Below are 24108 nucleotides of genomic sequence, written 5' to 3' on the forward strand. Positions count from 1 at the left end.
CAACATACTACAATTTAACAAGAGAAATTAGAGCTGGCCTTAATCAGTGCATTTATTATGGAACGTTCAGTTTTGCACACAGTTACAAATTGATAATCACCCGTAGATCTATTGTACAAAAGTGAACAAATATGTATGTTTTATATTTATACTCATTAAACAAATTTCTATAAATGTATTCGTCCATTGTTGTTTCGGTGATTGCGGGAAATTTACAAAGTTATTGTAATTGTTTCCCAGGTGGGTGGATTAAAAAAAAAGGCAACGTCTTGAAGTGCTTGACGGTATGAATGTAAATTTAAAGATTGAGTGCATGATGTAATTCATTAGATAGGCCCTTCTGTGTATTTTGTAGCTTGGGGTTCTTCTGAGTAAAAATCCAGAGATCGCTCGTGTTACCTCGGCCGAGCCCGAGTGGCAACCTGAAATCAAACGGGTATTCCGCTAGGCTTAAATGATAAAAACATTGCCACTTGATGAGCAAAATAAGTTGTCTTGTCACAGTGAACGTACCACCATGAGGTGTCCATTCTTGGCCTTGTACACCATTGGCTCCGGGCCCGTGCTGAATTCGACCACGCTCTCTTTCCCAGGTTGAAATTCTATCTTGATACTGCATACCAGGACAACCATGAATGTTTTGATTAGTGCACACTTACAGTATCAATCTGAATGTATACTCTTTATTTTTTGATTTACCTGCCCTGAACCACCCTGACCACATCCTGTTTGTTAGCAATGATACTGAGTTTGGTCACCAGCTCATACAAGTGGCTGCACTGCAGTACAAGATCTCCCTGAAAGAATGAGGGATTGTTTTTTGTTTTCTTTAAAATCGTAAATAGGAAGTTTTTATGAAATTAATAGTGTAGTTGTGTGTACCTTCTCTTTGGGGTCTTCACAAATGACGTGTAACACAACGATGCTGTCTGTCAAATTACTGATGGAAATCCCTAAAATGGGAAATAGCGCATAAACCTAAGAATTGAAGTTTTTTTTTAAACTTTCGTTGGTTAAAGGATAGAACGCCGTTGTCTAAATTTTCTTTTTACTAGGTACCACAATACAAAGTCATCAACCAGGGCTGGCAAAGAAGTAGTTTGTGTTGTGTTGGTGTCAAGAAAATGAACAGTGGCACATGTTGACCTTTAAGGGCAGTGTAAACAATCCTTTGTTTGATCTTTGCCTCCTCAACCATATAGGCTGCCGTACGCGTGAAAATGAGCTGCCGGGGCCTGGTTTTGAAACCGTTTCTGTCGTATTTAATCATCGGAACGCTGTACTGCAAACAGGCAAGTTCACGGTAAGGTGGGTTTCATGAGCCACTTGGGAATTGTAAGAAAAGAAAACATATTGGCTCACCTTGATTTGCTCATTACGAATCATTTGCAGGACCTTCATATGAATGTCTTCTTCACCTAAAAGAAAGGATGTTTTAAAGGTATTATTTAAAAGAGTCTGCCATCATTCCTGAAATAGCATTCAGGCCCATTCATTTACTAAAACAGTGATTCTCTGACATTTTAAAGCAATGACCACATCCATTTTTAGTATCATGGACAACAACAAAACTTTCAATAGTCTTAGAAAGTAAAATATACGTAATGTACTAGAAGAATGAGATAAATAGCATTCCTGTGAGATGTTATGCATAAATATTTGAAAAGAAACATTTCTAAAACAGGGGTGTACAGTATTTCTATTTTTAATTCATTTGAATTGCACTGATTTAGTCTATTAACAGTGTCATATCATTTTTCATGATATAAAAATATTCAAAATACAATAATGATGAATGAACAATTTCAAAAACATACAATTCCAATTGCTAATATTGAGATATCATATTTTATAAAGGGTTAAACGCTTTGTATTAGATTCACATTAAAAATAGCAACTTTTAAATACTAGCTGTACACTTCTGTTACAACTATCCCTGAGAGGGTTAATGATTTAAAATACTTAAATACGAATACGATATATATATATATTGTTGTTGGCTTTTTCCCCCCACATTTTTGCTCATGTAAATATTCACTGGGGTTGATTCATTAACATGATGTGGCACAGTTTTGCTCCAAATTGTTCATAGGAATGAATTGTACGACTGTGAATGGTCTATCAGTAAATGCACTTTGATTGATGGAGCAGTGCAACGTGTTTTTAAAAAAGTGACATGATGAGAGCAAGACTTGGAGCAATAAGTATTTATTTCACTTACTGATTCTCATGTCCAGAAAAGGTTGGGCCACATATTGAGGATAACTTTCCTTTTTCCCTTTAAACATTGAGCTGGCAATGTATTTCATCTGGAGCTAAAAAAAAGGATAGGCAAATACAAAATGAAAAGTCATTTTAGGTTAAAAAAAAGGGATTAAAAATGTTTGATTAGGGTCACCTGTGTTTTTCTCTGGGGTGTAATTCCTCTAACGTATTTCCGCACCATGAGACGGTAGTGCAATTTACGAAGTATTTCTGATGTCTGTACAAGAAAAAAAAAATGCAAAAATTTAATTCACGCATTGAGAAAACATGCACTCTACACGTTGTTTTTGTCTACCTCGGCCAACACGTGAGGTGGAGACAGCCACGTGGTTTTATCCAGAACGTTTTTTGGCAAGTTCTTTTTGAGCCTGTTGAGGTAATTCTGTCTCACAAAGGCCAAATATTCAGAGTTATCTGTGACTTTTGCCTGGCCTCTGGTCAGGTAACCTTTGATAAATCTGAAAATAAAGCCGTTTATAGATTCAATTCACTGCCCTCAATGAGGTGATTCTCAGCGAGTGTTCTTACTCTTTAATGATTTTGACTGCCCATGCTCGCTTGTCTCTCTCCTTTCTTGCCTGCACTCCTCTCCAGCAGGTCTCAATTTTTGTGGCTGCGGACATCCAACATAAAAGTGGGATCAAATTCCTTAGCTGTGAATGTGAATTACTAGTTACTTCAGTAAGCCTTTTATTTACCGGCCTCCTTCTGTTTTCTGAACTCGCCCTTTGCCCGGTAGCCTTTGTATTTGGCCTGGAGTCTTGTTGCTGAAATGTCAATTCAACAATTGAACGAGGCCTAGGTGTGAATAATTGTGGCTCTGCACTCACCCAGTTGATGTTTACACTTTTCAAAAGCGTCCTCGGTAGCATACAGGGTTCTGGGATGGCGGATGAATATTTTCGTCCTTAAAAATATCAAAACAATTTTAAGAGAGAGTGAACAGATTTCCCAGTTTAATTTCACCTCTCAAGGTGCTTCATTATACATATAACCAATGTTCCCTCTAAGCTGCGCGCATGCGCAATTGCGCACTACTCTCGTCTTCTCTGCGCACAGCAAATCATATGGAGCGCACAAAATAAAATCCCAATATTTTTTTTATTTTTTATTTTTTTTTAGCTGTGAGGCCGACGCGCGAACCACTCATCCGCCGGGCCGCCCATTCATAGATATTAATCATTACATTTTATTATTACTAAATCATTTATGTGTAGTAGACATACACCTGCTTATGGCAGGTGTGATACTGGTGTGTGCCCATAGTGAGCAATGATGATGTTGCTCACACTGGTACTCAATGTGCTCAGGGAGGTTGTCTTTCTGCCCAGACAAACAAAAAAATAGAGGTAACATCTAACTATGATGGGGTACATAATGGAGCACACAACAGTATTTCCCCCCCCATAATTTGTCCAAATGACATTGGGTATATATCCGATGAGGGAAAAAATCATTTAAAATCTCTGCAAATCATCACCGACCATCTTATTTGAACAAATGTTCAACTTGAGAGGGTCCCCGCTACTTTTTAAACTACATAAGAAGGCATATTGTATCAATGACAAGGGATAAAAATACATCTTTTCTTCCTGAAATCAAAACTTGGATGAGGCAATTTTTCTCACCTTCCCATTTTGTATTCAATTGGAAAATAGCCCAGGTGTTGAACCAGCACCAAAACTCCGTCAGCAGGCTCTCCTCTCCAGTGCGGCCATGTGGCTGGGCACAGAGCTTTATATCTACAAGTCACAAGTAGCTTAATCGGGATATTGTACGCTATAGTAGGATTTATGGATCTGTCCTATTCATCGTCGTTTCATACCGCTGCAAAAAGACATCGTACTTCCGTCTGTAAGCAAAACCAGCACGTCTGACTCTCAGGTGCTGCATCAGGCCCAGATATTTAATCTGGTGTTTGATCAGTGCTTCATCAAACTGCCCTGGTTTATAGCAGGACATAAAGCAAAAAGCACAAGAGAAAAAAGTAAAAACAAAAGAGAAATTGGAGGTTTAAAAAAAAAACTGTGAAAAATACCTGCTTTCCTGGACTCATTGGATTTAAGGCAACGTATGTACCATGCTTCTTTGGCTACGAGGATCTCTGTCAGCTTCAGCAGGCTGCTCTTAAATTGGGTGGCCACCTGTACGCAGAATGTGGTTGAGAATGCAACGGTTCATCTGTCAGGTGCACGTGTGGCGCCTTGAAGACCAAGTTGTGACCGTTGGAGAATTTAGCCGAACTCACCGTTTCTGGTCTCCGCCTGCTGTCTGGGTCCGTGCAGGAGAAGCACTGCCTGACAATGCTGTTTTTGGATTGACTTATCAGCTGGGAGAGCAACATAGGAGGACACCATTTGTTGCATTATTAATCGTCTGTGTGTATATGTGTGTTTAAATGCAAAACGATAGTTTGGCTTTTCATTATTTGGGAAATCAAGTTGTATACTTACATCTTTAATATTTTTATATAAGAGGTCGTTGTTTTTGTCCAAAAAACCTTTGAAATTAATGACAGATTATAGTGTGTTAGGCAGTTTGTGTAAAACGCTATTAACCCTTTATAAAGCTCTCTGTTAACTAGTGAAAAACTTAAAAAAAAGTACTTTAGACTGTTTGGTACTCATAGTATTTAAATACATTTGAATTGTATTGTTCTTTTAAATGGAAATTGTCCTAATAATTTTAAAAAATGTAGAATGCAATATCTCATTCCATACACTTGTATACCAAATGTTAATATTGTGACCAACATAACCCAGAATGTGGTGACCATGTATGTAGATGCTGATTTTTTTAATAGTATTGAGTTATTTGTAAAATACCCAAAATAATCATTTACTCTGTAAAGGGTTAAAAAAAACAAGGTTTGATAGGTAAGTTCTGCTTTAATTTACCCACAACACAATAGGTGACCTCTCCAGCATAATGCAATAGACGAAAATCTCCTCTCTCCAGCGTCCTTCGTGTTTTTTTGTCTGCCAGCTTGTGACTGCACACCAAGAGAAAGTCACCGAAGATAAAGAGTTTCCATCATCTCACTAGATCAGGTTTAAATACTAGTACATTTGAAACTATGATGAAGACATAGTAACAAAACACTGACAAGTGAACATTAGATATGTAAACTCACGAGACAAAGTGAGGGTGATTCCCCATTTTATCCTCCAGTCTCTCCAGGAAAGTCAGGTCTGTAGCTTCTCCTGGCCTGAGGCACTCCTCATCCTGCCAAGTCAGAACAATTAGTCAGCAACAATTATCCATCATTAAGATTCAGGATCGTAGATTTATCCATGCAAGCTCAAACCAGGATTGATATAATTCCTCGGTGTCTCTCCTCCACGAGGTCACAGATAATCTTGTTATTGAAGAACTGCACCGGCTCCCACTGAGGAGAAAAATAGTCAAAATTGAAAAAAAAATCCACTGAACAGTAGATCAGAGTTTTATTTTTTTAGCCTATTACTTCAATATCCTCCGCTTCGTATTCTTCCTGCTCTGACTTGAGTGTGAGCTGGATGAAAAGTTGCTGCAGCTTCTCATTGCAGTAGTTAATGCAGAATTGTTCAAAACTGGAGGGGAAAAAATAAAAAATAATAAAAAAGCAAAACCCACCATTACATTGTCATACTGCTACTTTAAAAATGTCAAGATGTGTAAAGAGTTCACAGTTATTATTACATATTAACATTATATTAAGCAAATGATGATTATATGCCAAACATGTCCAAACATTTTTTTCCAGAAAAATATGGTTTAAATTGAAATATGTCTGGTGGACAGAATCAGGTTTGAAAAAATAAAAATAAAAACGGTTTGAAATGTATTGATTTTTAAATGTTAACTCATTAGCTGACACTGCCGGAAATAGAAGTCCAATCCATTTAGCTGGGATACCTGGCAGCATTATTGGATCTACATCTCAGCAAGGCATAAATTAAAATATCCACATTGCACAAGAAGGATAAAAAGAGACATGCCTGTTGATATTAAAAACCTCAAAACCGTAGATGTCCAAAAGTCCAATGACAGTTTTCCTTGAAGGATCCTGGAATGAAACAATAATAACAGTAAGCTGTTGCATATTGTGACACTCTGTGAAAAGTTTAATAGCTCACAGTGTTCTCCATAGACTCATTTATCCTGTTGACCAGCCAAGTGAAGGTATGTCCGTATATAGCTTTAGCCAGGGCATCCCTCACATAGATGGCGTGATCCAAGCTAAATGGACTGAGTACCTTGAGGGGAAATCAAATGTTAAGGAGTCAATATCATGTTTGTGTTATGGAATAATTTAAGGCTTGATAAGAACAATCCTGGTACACACCTGGTCTGTTTTAGCTTCAATCTTCCTGTAAGTGAGACCTTCTTGTAAACTGTGAGCATCAACCGCAAGAAGCTAAAATAAAATCAAGTTGGATTTATTTATTTATTCATTGGGGTCCGTCCATAAAAGCGTGATTGTTTTCTGTGCATTTCTTACATTGGAGACCCAGCGCAACTCTGCATTTTTGTTGTTAAGGGTGGCCTGGCCTTTACTGTCAGGCTCAAACTTAACGTTGCCCAGGTGAAGAACACTCGCCACAATCCCAAACAAGTGCTACACACAAATTACACAACCGTTAAAGCGATAACTTGACGTCAAACCGGCAGTGACTCGACTTACATTCGTTTCAGTTGCATCAATGTCGAAAACCTCTAGAGCATTTTTAACGGTCTTCCAGTCATTTTTGTCATTGATGGAAGGCACAACGGCGCACTCTCCCTGTTGGAGAATAGACGAAAACAGCTTGCAAAGTTTCGGCTACTACGCAGCAATATGGATGATTTTATTGCACATACCTGTGTAAGGTAGCTGTAACGCTGGCAGCCCCTTTCAAGTCCCAGCTGGTGCAACAAGTCCTCTTCTCCCCCTTCTAAAAGTTGGTAGAAAATATGAAAGTTCCTCTCTCCATGGTTCTGATGCACCACCCTTGACTTCTCAAGCAGGTAATTCAAGATGTGGCCACCAACTGCATCCCCCTATTGGACATAAGAATAAAGGTAGCAGCTTCACTTTTTCGCAACTAACATACGACATCATAGGTGATGGTAGAGTGAACAAATTTGTACTATTACCCTCTCAGTTGCCTCCTTTAAGTATAATCACATTCACCTGAAATTACTACTGACACATTTTGCACGAGGTCTATTATTAATTAGAAAACAGAAGTGTTTACAAATATGGTTATCTGCTTAAGACTGGTTAAATAGTTCTCGTTATTTGCAGTACATGCAGTTTTAAAACACTGAGAACTAATAGACAAACTGAATGACATCCCTTCGATACAATTTAAAATACTAAATCAGCCTTCCCAAGCTCGGTGTTGTCAAACTGATGTAAAAAAGGAAAGCTCACTGGGATATTTCACTTCTTTGGACCTAATCAAAAGAGGGTTTGACATCATTATCATTGACAACAATAGACGTTGAATTCATTTAAACCGTGAGAACTTGCTATGAATGCTATTTTTCAGTGTTATTGACGACAAACAAGTGTTCATTTACCCCTCCCAGGCCAAATTGTTTAGACATCTCGCGCCTTCAATCTGTGCCACTGAGCTAAATTTAAAACAATGTGTGGTAATACAGTCTTTGAATTGAACTCCTCTTACCTCACCATCAAACTGAATGTCCATATACTTCCCAAAGCGGCTTGAATTGTCATTTTTCAGTGTTTTGGCATTTCCAAAAGCCTGCACAGAGACACAATGACATCAGCCATGCAAACTTTACCCATCGGGGGGAATTTCACTACAGCATAATACAATAGCAAGACCTCCAGGACAGGATTGGACATGAGCATCTTGTCTCTGACAGTGTTTAGAAGAGCGGTACTCGGACAGCTGACCGCATAATACTGTAGAATCTTCTTGGAGGCTTCCGTCTTCCCCGCGCCGCTTTCTCCTGAGATCAGGATGAAGTGATTGCTGAACTCAGTCAGCATGGTGTGGTAGGCGTTGTCAGCAAGCGCGTAGCTGCGGTAGTTGCAAGGTTAGGCGATGGATAAACTGCTGTTATAATATTACTATATGTTCTTATTTTTTTTATTTTTTTATTTTTTTTATTATAATGCTCACATGTGAGGTGGAAGCTCAAAAAAGTTCACCCCCATGTATACATCCATTTGTTTCTTGTTGTAGATATCCAACTCCTTATAAGGGTTTACAGACACCAGCAAAGTACCAATGTAGGTCTAGAAGGAGAAAAAAGTTGCTGACCAGTGATATGAATTTACAAAAAAAAAAATTGGAGTCTGTATGCCACTCACATAAATGAGATCCTTGCTGAAGCGTTTCTTAAGATTGTTGAGGAAGGCTGCTTCCGAGGTCTCATCCAGGAGAACAAAGTCTTGAATTCCTACCTGCTCTCTGGCATTAAGAGCACCTTCCATGTCCATCTCCACCTGTGCAACACAGCAGAATTTATTGTCAATTGTTTTAACATTGATAAAATAATATTTGAAAAATCTTTTGATGGGAATGTTGCGCCAACCAACATGGCTGCCCTGAAGCCATTTGGGTTGACACCGTCAATGTCTGCCAATAAATGTCAGCAATGTCTGGCCAAGCCATGGTAGCAATTACTCATATATATTCAAGTGTATGTGAAGTCATTAAGTATTAAAAAGAAAAAATAAGGATTTTTTTTAAATGTGGTTTTCTACAATATTGGAATCAGGAAACAAAAAAATATTATCAGTGCCACTGGTGAAATGGAACTGATTGTGGCAAATGTATCCAAAACTTAAATCAAATAAAGACCACTGAATCTAATTGAATCAAATCTTTGTCAAAAGAGTCCATTGGGTATATTGTATTGTATGTATATGTGCATGTGGCACAATTTTCTGCAAGTTCAACAATGCAAAACTATGTGTATATTTGTAACTCGCGAATGACAGTTTGAATGGTTTCACAGAGCAGAACAGATGTAAAAAAGAAACGTTGCCTGTTAGTTCTAATGAGTTCACAGGTTGAGAGGTCTGATGTGGCTTTGAGCCAGACTGAAGCTATCACTAAAATTGAGATTGGTCACCTCACGTTTCCTCAGGGCCGATTCACCAGTCAAACACATTGAACTGAGCAAATACGACTTGAGGCCCTCCCATAAAACAAAAAAAACAAAAAAGCAAAACAGCGGCACATTCAAAACGCGTAGTGGGAAGAATTCCACCAATCTGTTTTGCATTCTCAACACCAACACGCGGACCAAAGGTTTTCACGGCTTTTGTTGGTTTCGTATTTTCTCCTCCTCTCTTTTAGAAACAGAAATCCTTTGATTCTCAATTCTCCCTGTAAAAACATTTTAAAAAAAACATAATCCAATGGATCTAATTGACACAAAGCCCCCCCGAGTCCCCTCCCATCCTTCGCCTATGGCCCTCATTTCTTCTGAGAAAGGTCGAGTGTTTTTGTCCTGTAAATACCACGAAGCAGAGACAAAAAAGATGTCTTTAAAATGCAGTCTACAATCCATTACACATATTCCCCCTGCATATCCATTCAGTAATTATTCATTAGAAAACATTTAACGTCACAATGAATTTCACACTAGGCAGTCGAAACACAATGAAGGAGATTTGGCCTATTTTGGGCTAAGAACTTGCAGAGGAGGGGCTGTACAGAGGAAGGGTGAAGGCGAATGCTGGGGGGGGGTGCAGTATTTGTCTGATGTGAGAAGCTCTGAAACAGGGCCGTGTTGAGACAACGGGGCAGACTAAATAGTGCAGTAACGGTCTGTGCCCTGCTGCTTGCTGTGACACTCATTTAGTGCGCCCTGAGGGGGAACAATAGAGGCTTGTTCTTCGTTATCCTGTGCTGTAATTTGGACTTCATTATTTTTGCTTGGGGGCCCCTTTGGTAGGAGAGAGGAGGCTAGTCAGATTTTTTTTTTCCACGTTAGCCTCCGCACCCTTATATGCTCTCGCCTCGTCTCCGGGACAATACCACTGAAACGCCCCCTCCCCTGTGTCCCCACCATTAACGCTTACCCGCCCCACCCCACCCACTTTAAGCCAATGAGACAGGTGAACAATATCATTGAAGCAAGCCTTTTTGGGACGTCAGAATCAATCTGCTGATGGGATGGGTGGCAATGCCGGTATCTGGTATCTTTGACACCCCCATTCTTCGTGGGAAGAAACTTCTCTCGGGGCGGTACGAATGGACAATATGCTGGGACAGCGTGACTTAGAGGTCTGCCATACAGTATTACAAGTTATATCATTGACAGATAAGCTGCTGTCAAGAGGCTGATTCATGTATTCAATAGTCATAACCATGCTAATATTTGGAGTTTTCATTTATTGTTTAGGAGAGCTCCATGTTTTCGCTGACTGTCGCAATCCTGCCTCCAGATTTAACAACGACAGACCAGATTTGGTTTGTCAATAGCATGTAAATACAGTAGAGCTTCAAAAGTCAAATAGAATCCATTGTGTACAATGGTGGACTTCCAACTCATTGCAAACTAGAAGATGAAAACCTGTCTCATTCACAGGGCATCTGAGGAGATCATGCAAACTCCACACAGGAAGGCTGATCAAAAAAATATATCAATCTCCATGGAAACATCAGGCCGTTGTATCCCAAGAAACTACTTAGTGACTTCGAAGTTAGCGATTCAAGCAATAATCAAATATTCGCAACAGTCCATCATCATCATCATCCAGTGGGCCTTTGTTAGCCAATGTCCTTTCTCCATCAGTGCAGCACAGCCCATTGTATTGTAATTAAGAGATGTTCCCTCATCTAGTCTCGAATATCACTGTTGCCTAAGACTCTGTGACCTCATCCATCCAGAGGGGAGGAAGCTGTTATTAATTACCCAAATAATCCATCAACAAAGTAATGAGAAGGTTCATCCACCTGCATAAAATCAGAACATCTGTGAATGTCAAGAAATCTTCAAACCTGCATCTCGAATGCTGTTTTTTCTTCTTTTTTTTGGCGTTGTCAGTCAATATCCGAACTTGCAAACGCGTCCTTTTACAGAACAGCACGTCCAGCTGTGTCCGCTTGCATAGAGTCAGCCCATCAAACAGTTAGTTAATGATGCCAAGCAAATAAGATTCTGCCATACGCCATAGCTATACAGGTGCTTCTAGCGTGGAGGCCTTTGCCCACACTGAGCCACACTTAGGCCACAGTGCACCAGGTCCTTAATCATTCATGTCATGGGAGGTGGAGGCACTAAGATATCTTATTCAGTCCTTACCTGAGTGTCTACTCCTATGCTGAGTGTAGCGTAACCCACCAGAAACCAGATCCAAACCACTCAGTTTCAACCCCCCAAAGTTTCTTCTTCCCCTTTCTTCCTCATTGTTTCTTGTGGGGATGTGTGCTCCATTGCATTCCAAAGTATTCCGCTCCCTATACCAAGATGCAGTTATGGTTACTGATCTTTGATTAGGTGGATACATAAGTTGTCATTTGAGGACTCAAAACAGATTTGAAAATCTTCAAGTCCAAGTTATGACATTTATACAAAACGCTGGGCAGTACCATTGGTACCATTAAAACTTAATGTCAGCACCAATCTAAGAGGGTTACAAAACATTGTCATTCAGACAAGCGGTTAACAGAAAGCAACCAGGACGAGTTAACCTTCAACTACTGTTACCTGGTAACGACGTTTAGGAACACACACACGCACACACCCAAGGAAACAGGTGTCCACTTACTTTGTTCTACTGACTCACATACAGTAGAAGGAACTCTATTTCACTTGGTAATTGATTGATGAACTATTGGAAAGCTTTCAAGATGATTGAGCGCTCGGGCTTATTTGAAGGGTCCGGTGTTGAGTTGTCAAGGTTACCTCGGCTTGCCCCACCTCTACCCCGACTGAGCGGTCCAGCAATGCTTGTCCAATCTTAACAAGCTTTGTGCTACCCACTGGGCTCTGATTCAGCACGAGACCCGGCAAATCCAATTACACAGGAGTCAGAGAGGTTGATTTTCCCATTATAGATTCCATGCTGGGAATGAGAGCTGATGATAACACTCACATGGCAGCGTGGCTGCCCCTGCACTCTTCTCTCACTTTGTCCCCTTGTTTTTGGCCTCCCGGTCTTCCTATCTCATTCTTCTGTCAGATGCCTCCTTTCTTCTCTCGTCTTCCTTTTCATCGCTGCTACTTTCATAGTCTATTATACAAATTTTTAAGAAGCCCGTAACAAATGATGAGCCCAGTCATCATCTTGGTTCTAAAGAGTTGTGTCAAAGAGGTTATTTGATCAAGTTGAACCGGCAAAGAGAAGAAAGATCATTTATCAAATGTATTTGCATTTTATGTTGGAAACCTGGATTTCAAATACATACTCTAGCCAAATCCAAAGTATCTGACGGAGGGACCCCAGGGTGCCACCTCAGGGGGCACCAGGTGCCAGCTGTTTGGCAGTAGTTAACACGAGGCCTTTTAGAGAATGCAGCCATTTTCCACTAAGTCGAGGACTTTTGCTCCAGCAGCAGTGAACCAGACTGACCCTGCCTGAGGCCAAAGGTCAGCCAAAGGCCCACCATTGACTGGCCCCAGCAAACTGAAAAGGAAATAAGCTTTTCTGTGATCTTTTAGGTCATGAAGAGCAATCATTGGCTGACTGATCTTGCTCGCCGATGAGCTAACTGCCTGCCTGTATGGCCGGTCGACATTGCCGACTGGCCAACTGATTTGCCCATTGACTGACTCTTTCCCTTGCTGATAGGCTAGCTGAGATAGTAGAATAAACCAGTTACTTTCTAACTGACCATCTGACTGATTTGCTAAAGCTCTGACTGGCAGATTGAGTTCAGTTACATTGACAGTAACTGAATGCCTGACTAACTAAATACAGTAGCATATTGACCGACTGACCGGCTAAGGGAGTGGCTGACTGACCAACCAACCAAATGACTGATTGACAAAAAAACCCAGAAGGATTATTAGTGGTCTGACTGATGATTGACTATGGACAATTCCATAACTAGCTAACAGAATGCCTGACTAACTGATCCAACTAAATACACTAATACACTAACCGTGTTGACTAATTAAAAAAACTGTCTGAATGGTTTATTAACCAAAGAACTAACTGATCAGTAGAGTGAAAACTTTGCTTGAATGTCACCCTGAGAGAACCCATCAACCACGCGATTATCTGACCAACTGACCCGCCCACGCAGCGGTTAAATGACCAACTCGCACATTGAGCGACTGTTCAATGGCTGATTTGCGCAAATGATATCTGTGGCATTTCAAAAGTCTTTAGCAGTACACTTACACTGAGTTTCATCTAAGCATGGCTGACAGCAGCTTATCCCGGGTGGCCAGAGGGTCACACTGGGTGATGTGCTGTTTTTTGGAAGCGCAGGGGTCTCTGCCCAGAAAAGAGATTAGAGTGGTGGGTTGACCTCATTCTCAGAGGTGCTGATGTGTTTTGAGTAAACACTCGGTGCAAGACAAAAACCGAGGCTACCAACACGAGCCAGCCCTCAGGCGGTGATCCCATTGTTTCCCCATTACTCCTAAACAGACATGAGAAGGGAAAGCTGTCACTCTTGTCACTGAGCTGCAGGAAATCCTCATGCTCTCATGCACTAGTGCAAGGGTGGACATACTGGTTCTCAAGGGCCACTGTGGGTGCAGGTTTTTCTTCTGACCAATGAGGCACAGCCACTTTGACCAATGAGATTTCTGCAGAAAACAAGAATCACCTGACTGCAATCAACTGATTGCACTAGTAGGACACCAGATTGGCGAAAAGGTGTCCTTTTTATGGGCTGGAATGAAAACCTGCACCCACTGCGGGCGGCCCTTTGTGGAATAGTTTGCCCATCCCTGCACTAGTGTATCAAACACAATCAAATCACAGCTGCTTAAAACATTTCTGATAAAGTCTCATGACATGACTGATTACTAGAAAGGGCCACATTTTCTAAACTACAGTATCAATAATGACAACCATGCTGAATTACATTTTAACCAGACAAGTTTGACTTTTCTTGGTTTCGATTCAAAGAATATTCTATTGACAATCAGTCAAATCCTTATTTTAAATTATTTATTTTACTTAATGTTTTCCCCTTCACACTGCCATAGTAGCAGTCTCTTATTTATATTTACGTATTTTTACTAATTGTGAGGTCAAGACTACTGATTGCATTAATTGCTCTTTTATCATGGAATTTTTATTTCTAATATTTACTGTTGATTATTTCTTAAACATCTTAATGTCAACCCAACTGGTTTCCCTTTGGGATTTTTTGATAATGAATATATGGTATATATTGACTTAAATATACAGCTAACACAATTAACCTGGGCTTTATATCAGCAGTTATTTCCAAAATGTAAAATTGTACGTGCCTTGGCTCAAAATAGTTGTATAAAACACTAAAAGAGGGGGCTCTAGGACCTTGAAAATGTGCTCTGTGAGGTCTCATTTGAGTTTTTTGTCCGTTACATTCATGCATGTAATTATTGATTGTCCCTTTGTAAAGGCAATTCACCATCTGGGTGCTCTCCTGGGGATGCTCTCGTCCTGCCATCGCACACTTTGAAGACCCTCCGCCCCTTTCAAATCCAAATCAAACACCACATAACACCTTGCCCTCACCTTTCATTCAAATCCCCCACCTTAACTTTTTGACTTTGACGCCCACTCGACTTGAACAGGGGGGGTCTATAGCGGCGATCGGTCCTACTTTCAGTGCCATTGACGGCGAAAGACGCCAAATGTATTTTTAATTCAATTCAATAAATTCGGACCGTGGACGTCTATCACCGTCAGTGGAAGATAGTGGGTTGATTTGAAAGGCATTTGTCGCAAGATAGCTAATTGTGTGAACTCCAGATTGAACTATGTATGTTCTTAAGTGAACCTACTCATCCTCCTCCTCCTCTTTTCTCCTTTATGCGCCTCCCCGTCTCCTTTTCCCACTCCTGAGAAGATCACCACGCGGGAACAGCGGCGGGAGACGATGATCCTACCCCTAAAAAAACAACAACCAAAAAAAGTTCACCATCTCACACACAGACGCCACCACAAGTGGAGAATCACATCGTCTCCGACCTCCCGTGGTATTGGAATAACCTGACAGGAGCATATATGGATATTTCATCCTAATTAACTTTTTTTCCCTTTACAAACATACGCGATCTGGTTTCTTAATGGAAATCAAATGATTAAATACAGCGAATTTGCATTAGTTTAAAAAAAAGATGGCTCCTGAAAAGTAGTAAAAACGCCAGAATTTCGCAAAAGGGTGTGCGCAAATGTGCAAAGTGTCTGTCCAGGGCGATATTAAAGTAGTGAATGGAAGTGTTGGGCGCAGCTGTCAAAGTCATGGGATCCTCCCGGTGGGCCGCCTGGGAGCGCCCCTCACGTCTCTACTGCGCATGAGCGCGCCTCGGACAGCTCCAGAGAGGGAAATTTAAAAACGGTTTTTTTCGGGGGCCGCATCAAGTGCTGCACGGTGGAATACAGTAGATGCTCTCCCGGACGACCCTTTCACGCATTCTTCCATATCATCCAAAACAGGTAAATAGCAGCAATTTTCATAGGCTGGATGAGCTTTAAGGGGATGTTTTGTTGGATGAGCAAATGGACATTTGAATGTCTTCTCCTATACTGTCTTTGTTGTCATACGCTCTTTGAGGAGACATTTAAATCGCCAGGGTAACCCACATTGCAGTCTTAATTAAAGTTTGAATTTTTATGCTTTTTCTCAATAACAAGATATTCACAGTTTGTTTCCAACTAAAAACAAGCAATTAACGGGATACAATACGCCTATTCATAGTTGTTTCTTTTTTGTAAATGATTGAAAAATGTGCTGGTTTGGATTTTCTTCATTGAATTGTTCGCTTTGCTAATAAACTTCACTATACTTTGAGCAACACATTTTCTATGTCTTATGTTTCTGCTTGAATTGTCATTTGGAGTGAACTTTAATGTATGTTTTCTTTCTGAAATTGTTGAGATACCACATATCCCAGGAAATGATAGAAGGTGGAATTACATCCAGGATGTCAGGAATAATTGAGGATGCTGGTCATCATCCATCTCCACAAGATTACAGGTAAGCCAACTCATTTCATTCTTGACACTTCTGCACTATGGTAACAGCAAGCCTCAATTTGGAGATTTCTCCAAAATTGTCTTCCACGTTATGTGAGGTATCAGCAAGGAATTTTGTAGCCACATAGCAATCCACATGTAGATTACAAATGGGGGATGCCTGAAAAGAATGGAAAAAAAATCGAAAAGAATAAATGATTTTCACTCTGAATGGATCTGTCAGAAACCATCAGCTCTGTTTACACTCCTGCTGTCGGCACACGGAGAGCTTGAACCTCTTGGGCCGTCGGCTCAGGGGGAGATGGGGCGCACTGGGTCACCCCCATGCAAAAGTGGCTCCCAATTAGACAAGGACCAGAGGGGAGGGCAAGAAAGGGTGGGGGTGCGGCTATGGGGTTCAATATTTTGTGTTGTTGAAACTCTGGGAAGACTTGGCTCGTAAACGGAGACACTAGCTCAACGTGTTATGCATCACTGATTTTCTATGCTTGCTGGTGGCACTAGAGGGGAGCTGCGGCACCCCAAAATGTTTCAAGTCCATGTTTTGGATATTTTTAGCATACAGCACTGTATGAGGAATGTGTTGTTTGAGCTCATTCTTGCGCCAATACTCTTGGAATTTTATAAACAGAGTTTCAGTTTTTCCCCATTTTGATTATATTAATTCATAAAACTGTATTTAATAATAAAAAAGGTATATATAGTATATATTTGTATACCAAATGTTAGTATTGGGGCCTACATGATCCAAAATGTAATTTCTATTTGGATTTTTCAATTAATAAAAAATATTACTGGCATTATAAAGGTTCAAATTAGGGTTCAGCTCCTGATTTCTTAGTCACACGTTGCAGTTTTTAAATCAAGAAATTGCATTAAAAGTATAACACATACTGTTCTAGTGTAAAATAAATAAATAAATAAAACATGATGAGGAATTCAATTACAATGCTTAATTTAACTGCCTGCTTCAAATACAAATTTTCAATTGAAATTCAAATTTCAAAATGAATGACAATATGGCAGTCGACACGTGCTGTGTGTAGTCGTGTCACTTCAAAGACACATAAATCTAGACCAACCCAGGTCTGACCTCAAACTGAATTTGCTCACCCTCGGTCACTGAGTTAATTTCCTCACGTAGGATAAAAACCAGTGGGTGTATGTATAGTGCAGATAAGGGGTGTCGGGGTGTGGTTTTGGTGAGGCTGGAGGCTGGAAAGGGACAGGGAAGCAGATGGTATCCTATTTGTCCCTCTTATGTGAGGGCTGTCATTCCGGCAGATTAATGCAAGGGCCCGAGGCAAAGAAAAGAAACGACAGAAACAATCAAGGAAGGGTCTGGCCAAAACAATAGAGCCACGTGCCACTGGGCAGATTTGTCGTTTGGGACACAATAGGTGATCATTTTTCAATAGACGGGGCCAACTGTTGCAGGCAACATGTGCTGCTGTGCCGTCTTTCAAACAATCTCATGTCTTGTTTACGTATGATTCAGCCAATGGTGAGCACTGGGCTGTGGTCACCTGACACACTTGATTTTTTAATAGGAGATTTGGTGCATGTGTGTGTGTGAGGAGGGGGGGGGGGGGTCCTGTGCGATCCCCACATGCTGAATAGTATATGTTGTCATGGCGACCCTTGTTACAAGACCCTTAACACTAAGTGTGTGCACAGGGGCGATTGAAGAGGATTCCTTTCTATTCATTCTTTCTTGCAAGGTGGTTACATAAGACATCATGAGAGAAGTATTCTGTCGCTTTAGCTTATATCATGTCAAAAAATCAGCTTGAAAAATTCAATTATTAAAAAAAATCTATATTTTTTATCCCATTGCCCCAATAGCTCAAGATAAAGGACCAAAAAATGTGCATATTTAGTTACATTTTTATCAAAATAAAAATTCCCATTCATTATTTGAACTTTTTCAGGCACGGTGGTCACTATAGTGGGCTGTTCAAAAGGTATAATTAAAGTGATCATTTGATAATTAAGAAAAGAGTTATGTGATGTTAGGTCAAAAAACAAACAATGCTTCATTACATTTGTTTAAGATATGAATGCAATAAAACCATTTAGGAAATAAAATCATAATTGGTGCATGATTAAAAAAAATCGGTATTTTCCCTTTTGACCTTTAATTAAAATTTCCATTTGCTGCTCATCCATCAATTTTTTTAAATAAACGCTGAATGAGATTTGTTTAACTCCGTCATTGCTGATTAAAACAGTCCCTGATAAATTAACACCAACAGCTAATCTTCTTATATGCTAAATCCAAAGTAGCACAACTAATACACTTACACTGGAACCCAACCTCAAGAGCAGCTGAGGCTTCTGACTTAGGGAGATAAAATTGTTCTCGTTGAACTGCACATGGAAATGCCACCTGTGCTCTTTGAGCTGGATCTGACAGCCATGTCGACCCCTCCCCTGCTCCCCCTTCCCTTAACCCTCCTTCTTCTATCCCTCCAAAGGCTTCTGACCACGGACCCCTCCCAACTGAGGGAGGAGGACCTCCCTGGGGACCTGCAGTCTCTATCATGGCTCACCTCGGTGGATGTGCCACGACTGCAGCAGATGGTGGATGGCCGTGGTCACAGTAATGGGCCCTCCCAGGGCAGCTTGTTGGAGCAACAGACAGGTGAGATGATGGGTGGGATTTTCTGAAAAAAAATCTAATAAATCTTCTTATCTCTAGAAACCTCTGGATTTTGGTGTTTTTCCATCATTAACACTTGAACTCTGGCTAGTGCAAATTGAGAGAAATGCAGTAATACTCAAGTTTGTGGTCTTTATTTTTGGGTTTATGCGCAAGTGTAGACTGACAGGTTACTGCTACATTGTCCGTTGGCGGTGTTCATTTCACAGACGCCTAAATTTGACAAAGCGTTGCTGTGAGTGTTAGCCTTGACGGCTCTATTCGCCACTAATCAACAACGGTCATTTCATCCACTTTAAGAGGTAACGCCTTTATCCTGTGCATCCCAGCAGAAGGAATATTAGTTACTAAACTGAAAAACAGACCATTTAATATGTATAGAGAGGAGAAACCCATAAATAAAAGCCAATATTTCCAGAAATGTGCCACCCGAAAGGCGAGCCGACATTTTAACAATGCCTGTATTGATTTAGCCAATCAAATACAAGTGTCCCAGATTGCCAGGTCGTCCGCGTGACATCATCAATATTCATTATCAAATTCATTTATTCTATACAGATGTTACTACGTGAATGATTTGTGGAATAAAATATTGAAGAGCACCCTGTACCCTAATTTCTATACTGTGCAGCTCTGAGTAGGATGATTTTAAATATATATGTTGGCAAAAAAACCTCCAATAGTTGTGCAGCTATTTTATTTACGTACCGTCTGTCCTCAATAAGGTCATGGCTGAAATGGAGTCTATAGCAGCTGAGTTCAGAAGAAAAGTCACCAATGCATAGATAACCGTTTACACAGGTTATATTAATTCACCTCTATGGGAATTGAAAGTCTTGACTTCATCTGTTCTCTTTGCTGAGTAGTACCTGAAATGACATCCTGTTACTCAGAAATGATGCTGGCTGAAAATAAATGGCTTTTCAATCTTATATTATTCACTTGAAGTGCATGTTTTCATAACGCGGGAGAAATCCTAGAAACAAGCCCTAGCAAGCACAAGGAGAACATGGAAAATGCAAATAAGACATGTTAAAAACACTTACACAAAGACACATGAATTGATGGTTGTTTATGAGCGATATTACCGTCATCTTGAATTTCAACATGACTTCCATTTTCCATCCTTGAAGCCCAACTGAGCAGCATGGCCATGACAGGAGGTCAGTCCTCCATGCTCCACCTGCAAAGCAACATGCAGCCTAGCCCACTGGGAATCAGCATCATCAACACCCACAGTGGAACAGTGAGTTGGAACAGCCACACTTGTCTGAAAAAGCTACTGCTTTCAAACCTAAATCGTGTGTGCTTTTGCCTCGCAGATGCCTCCCTTCTCCATTTCTGGCATATCTTCATCAGGGTACCAGTGCCCTACTTCAGTGTACCAGTCAGCACCACAGCAGGTGTACTCACTAACCCAAACTGGGCAACAGGTAAACACACTCACGACACTCATCGAAATAAGTACATGAAAATTGTCAAACAGCTAAGAATTGTAACCAAATATTCTATCGCTAACTGTGCTAAAAGTAAGAAAAATACTCCTACCAATAAATCGCATTGTTATTATACCCAAAATCCATGTGTAAAGCCAAAAGTAGTAGAGGATGAAGTTCTTTCCTTCAGCACAATATGATCAGTAAAAGAATAGGGCATCCCACAAAGAACTGATGTTGCAGGTGTGTGTGTGTGTGTGTGTGTGTGTGTGTGTGTGTGTGTGTGTTTGTGTGTGTGTAGGAGGCAAACCTACTTTGTGAGCCTGCACATTTGGACTTCTCTGCATTGGGGCAAACTCTACCCAATTAAATCTTCGTTCTTTCATAATTCAGATGAGGCGACCGCCAGTGGCGCCGTTATTAACCTGTGATTAAAATCGATGCTTTAATCAACTTTGACAGTCTTAATTTTATTCTACTACAATGACAGAACATCAGGAAATCAGAATTTTGTAATGGATGAATCAGATTCAATAACACATATTCCTTTCCCCTTAGTGCTCAACAGGTGGGCTGTACAGCAATGTCTCTTTCAACAACCAAAGTCTATTTGCACAACCTCACCTGGCTCCACAAGAACCAGACCTGCAGCCAAAATGTTTCCCAAAGCCCATCTACTCCTACAGGTTGGCTCTCGTGGTCCACTCGTGATACCTAAATTCCTTCTCCCAAGCTCACCGCTGTTTTTGCAACTTATCTTTTGAGCTGTTTGATTGCCATGGCTTTGAAGAACAGCAAAACCGGCAGCCTTCCAGTCAGTGAGATCTATAGCTTTATGAAGGAACACTTCCCTTATTTCAAGGTGAGCGCATTTGCTGAACTATAATCCGATAATATGACCCCCTCGCTCTCACTGTTCTTTCCCTCTTTACCAGACAGCGCCAGACGGATGGAAGAACTCAGTCAGACATAACCTGTCTTTAAATAAGTGTTTCGAGAAAGTGGAGAACAAGACAAGCAGCTCCTCCAGGAAGGGCTGCCTGTGGGCACTAAATCCGGCCAAGATCGACAAGATGGAGGAAGAGATGCAGAAGTGGAAGCGCAAGGATCTTCCGGCTATCCGCCGCAGCATGGCTAATCCAGGTCGGGGACTGATCAACTTCAACTTCAATTGCTAACTAGACAATTTAGTAGTAGTCTTGTCACGAAACTAAGCACAAAAAATACACTAGAGCACATGTGTCAAAGTGGCGGCCCGGGGGCCAAGTCTGGCCCGCCGCATCATTTTGTGTGGCCCGGGAAAGTAAATCATGAGTGCCGTCTTTCTGTTTTAGGATCAAATTAAAATGAAGAGTATAGATGTATATTAAATTTCCTGATTTTCCCCCTTTTAAATCAATAATTGTAATTTTTTTATCAATTTTTTTAGTTCAAAAATCCTTTTTATAAAATCTAAAAAAATATATAAAAAAGCTAAAATAAACATTGTTTTAGATCTTTAAAAACGGAATATTTAGGGCTTTTAATCCAGTTCTTTTAATTCATTTATAAAAAAAAAAATTCTAAATATTATATCTAAAATGGTCCGGCCCACGTGGAATCAAGTTGACGTTAAAGCGGCCCGCGAACCAACCCGAGTCTGACACCCTTGCACTAGAGAGGAAGGAATGGTAACTTAGGGGTTTCCAGCAGGTGTACATCCTACTTGGGATTTATTCACCGGTCATATTTTTTGCAGATGAGCTGGACAAACTGATAACAGATCGCCCTGAAAACTGCAGACGGAAGGTCATAGAACCGGTCATGACACGACTGCCCAGCTGTCCAACGGGCCTCTCTCTGACGGCCCAGATGCAGCGTCCCCAGCCCATCGTGACCCTCTCGCTGCCGTGTATCCCGATGCACCAGCACCATCAGATCCAAGCCCAGCTCCAGGCTCAAGCTCGCTTGGCCCCAATGTCCCCGGCTCCTGCCCAAACACCCCCACTGCACACGGTGCCCGACCTCTCTCGGAGTCCGCCAAGCCAGCAACCCAGCAAGCCTCCTGATGACTTTTACAGTGTACAAGTTGATAGCCACACAGAGGTGGATGCGCTGGACCCTAGCATCATGGATTTTGCTCTTCAAGGTAAGATAGATTATTACCGAGTTGGCTTTTACGCTGCTTTCTTCTCCCCTTTGAATGGTGGATTCATTTTTTTCATGGGTTTCTCCTATTCACAAATTATTATTATTATATTATATTGTACAGTACAACTACATGTGCTTGTGTCCTTGCTGTTATTGTGATGGCCTGGATTTGATTCCTGCTTTGAGCAACTTATTATACAGCATATTTACCCAAGTACAATTTAGAACTTACAATATTAAATTAAACTACTGTATTTTCCGCACTATGAAGCACAACCAAAAGACTTCAATTTTCTCAAACCACTACTACTACAGCTCCATTTAGTGGATGTATAACACAATCCGCTACCACTACTACTACTGCGTCTTATAATTCATTGCGTCTTATACATGAAACCAATTTTTAAGATGGGCCATTTATTGAAGGTGCGCCTTATAGTGCAGAAAATACGGTACTTAAAGGACGTCCAGTTTACTAGAAAATTTAGAGCCCCCCCCTTTTTTTAGTTTTGCATTTAAACTTAAAAACAAAAATTCAGAAGCAGTTTGTCTTTTAAAATAACTTTACCATTATCCCACAATTTAGGTACAAATATTTTAAATGTTGGGTTGAGCAAGCTCCATCAATAATATTCATGTTAAGATTGAGTGTGAACTAAACATATTTTATCTATCTGACCTCAGGTAACCTGTGGGAGGAAATGAAGGACGACAGCTTTAACTTAGATGCATTGGGCACGTTCAGTAATTCCCCGCTGCGACTATCAGACTGTGATTTGGGGAGCAGCCTCCCTCCTGCCTCCAGCGGAGCAAGCCTGTCGCTGTCAGACGTACAGGTGACGGGTCTGTACACGTCCTACACGTCACAGGACACCCTCGCCTCACAATATATGAGCTCGCCAGCCAGCAGCAAGCCCATCGTCTTGCTTTAGAGCAACGCTGTACTTCAAAAAAAGTGACTTTCTGAGGATATCTGGCCACAAACCAATTGCAGGCGTTCTTTTGTACAAATTAGCCGGGAACTACGGAGAAATCTTTTTTTAAAAGACACGGCAGAAAAGCATTTAAAGGTATTACAATGTCAAGCTGTGCCAAGCAAAGCCTCCCAAATGCTGTAAGTACAAAAAAACTAAGGAAATTTCATCTTTTTCTCCCGCTCTCCATGTTTGAAAGGCCTTCTATATTGTAGTTCTGTCTTGTATGCTGTACTGTGATAGACATTATCGCTTGTTTTTTTGTGTTTTATTTATATTTATAAAAGAAAAAAGGCAGCTAGGGTCGTTGACAAAGCTTGTCAACCTTTTGCTGTATATATTTGAATGTTCAAATGGCTATTACCACAGAAAATCTTTTTCTTGAGTATTTTACCCAACTTCATTCCAAAACATGTGCCTTCACTTTTTCATTCTAATTTGACGTCATTTTACGTATGTGATGAACATGTTGATTGGAATATTAAATGTGTATTAAGTTCCATGAAAAATGAATGGGTAAATAAAATGTTTCTTTTGCCA

At 40.5% G+C, this 24108-nt stretch overlaps 2 protein-coding genes across 3 annotated transcripts; one reads left to right on the forward strand and one right to left on the reverse strand.

Moving 5' to 3' along the window:
• Positions 1-27: 27 nt before the first annotated feature.
• Positions 28-20885, reverse strand: myo1ha (myosin IHa). Its single transcript, XM_077601590.1, has 35 exons — positions 18919-20885; positions 16308-16526; positions 15172-15278; positions 13568-13811; positions 8576-8710; positions 8385-8500; positions 8084-8282; positions 7920-8000; positions 7108-7287; positions 6932-7030; positions 6749-6865; positions 6593-6664; positions 6384-6503; positions 6246-6313; positions 5732-5837; positions 5573-5653; positions 5399-5490; positions 5163-5257; positions 4719-4765; positions 4514-4594; positions 4304-4409; positions 4091-4208; positions 3894-4007; positions 3096-3172; positions 2964-3032; positions 2794-2878; positions 2561-2723; positions 2399-2482; positions 2222-2315; positions 1363-1418; positions 1147-1282; positions 883-953; positions 700-797; positions 514-613; positions 28-422 (listed from the first exon to the last, which is right to left on the reverse strand). The coding sequence occupies exons 4-35, from the start codon at positions 13577-13579 to the stop codon at positions 396-398; spliced, it is 3099 nt and encodes a 1032-aa protein (XP_077457716.1). The 5' UTR covers positions 13580-13811; positions 15172-15278; positions 16308-16526; positions 18919-20885; the 3' UTR covers positions 28-395.
• On the forward strand, positions 15677-24100 carry foxn4 (forkhead box N4). 2 transcript variants are annotated; one of them, XM_077601588.1, is made up of 10 exons: positions 15677-15826; positions 16269-16367; positions 18844-19010; positions 20162-20274; positions 20351-20461; positions 21023-21150; positions 21230-21326; positions 21400-21607; positions 22203-22592; positions 23279-24100. In XM_077601588.1, the coding sequence occupies exons 2-10, from the start codon at positions 16288-16290 to the stop codon at positions 23524-23526; spliced, it is 1542 nt and encodes a 513-aa protein (XP_077457714.1). In that variant the 5' UTR covers positions 15677-15826; positions 16269-16287; the 3' UTR covers positions 23527-24100. The 2 variants fall into 2 exon arrangements, with proteins under 2 accessions (XP_077457714.1, XP_077457713.1); XM_077601587.1 differs by lacking the exons at positions 15677-15826; positions 16269-16367 and having other exon boundaries at positions 18678-19010.
• The last annotated feature ends 8 nt before the right edge of the window (positions 24101-24108 follow it).

The sequence above is a fragment of the Stigmatopora argus genome, chromosome 5 (assembly GCF_051989625.1).
Source record: "Stigmatopora argus isolate UIUO_Sarg chromosome 5, RoL_Sarg_1.0, whole genome shotgun sequence".
Taxonomy (NCBI): Eukaryota; Metazoa; Chordata; class Actinopteri; order Syngnathiformes; family Syngnathidae; genus Stigmatopora; species Stigmatopora argus.

Coding starts and splice junctions, on each gene's coding strand:
- foxn4 (XM_077601587.1), top strand. CDS start 18,743: ATGGAAATGCCACCTGTGCTCTTTGAGCTGGATCTGACAGCCATGTCG. Junction 20,462..21,022: donor TAACCCAAACTGGGCAACAG/GTAAACACACTC, acceptor CTTTCCCCTTAG/TGCTCAACAGGTGGGCTGTA. Junction 21,327..21,399: donor AACACTTCCCTTATTTCAAG/GTGAGCGCATTT, acceptor CCTCTTTACCAG/ACAGCGCCAGACGGATGGAA.
- myo1ha (XM_077601590.1), bottom strand. Junction 8,001..8,083: donor TGTCCAATCCTGTCCTGGAG/GTCTTGCTATTG, acceptor GTCTCTGTGCAG/GCTTTTGGAAATGCCAAAAC. Junction 2,724..2,793: donor GCAGTCAAAATCATTAAAGA/GTAAGAACACTC, acceptor CTTTATTTTCAG/ATTTATCAAAGGTTACCTGA.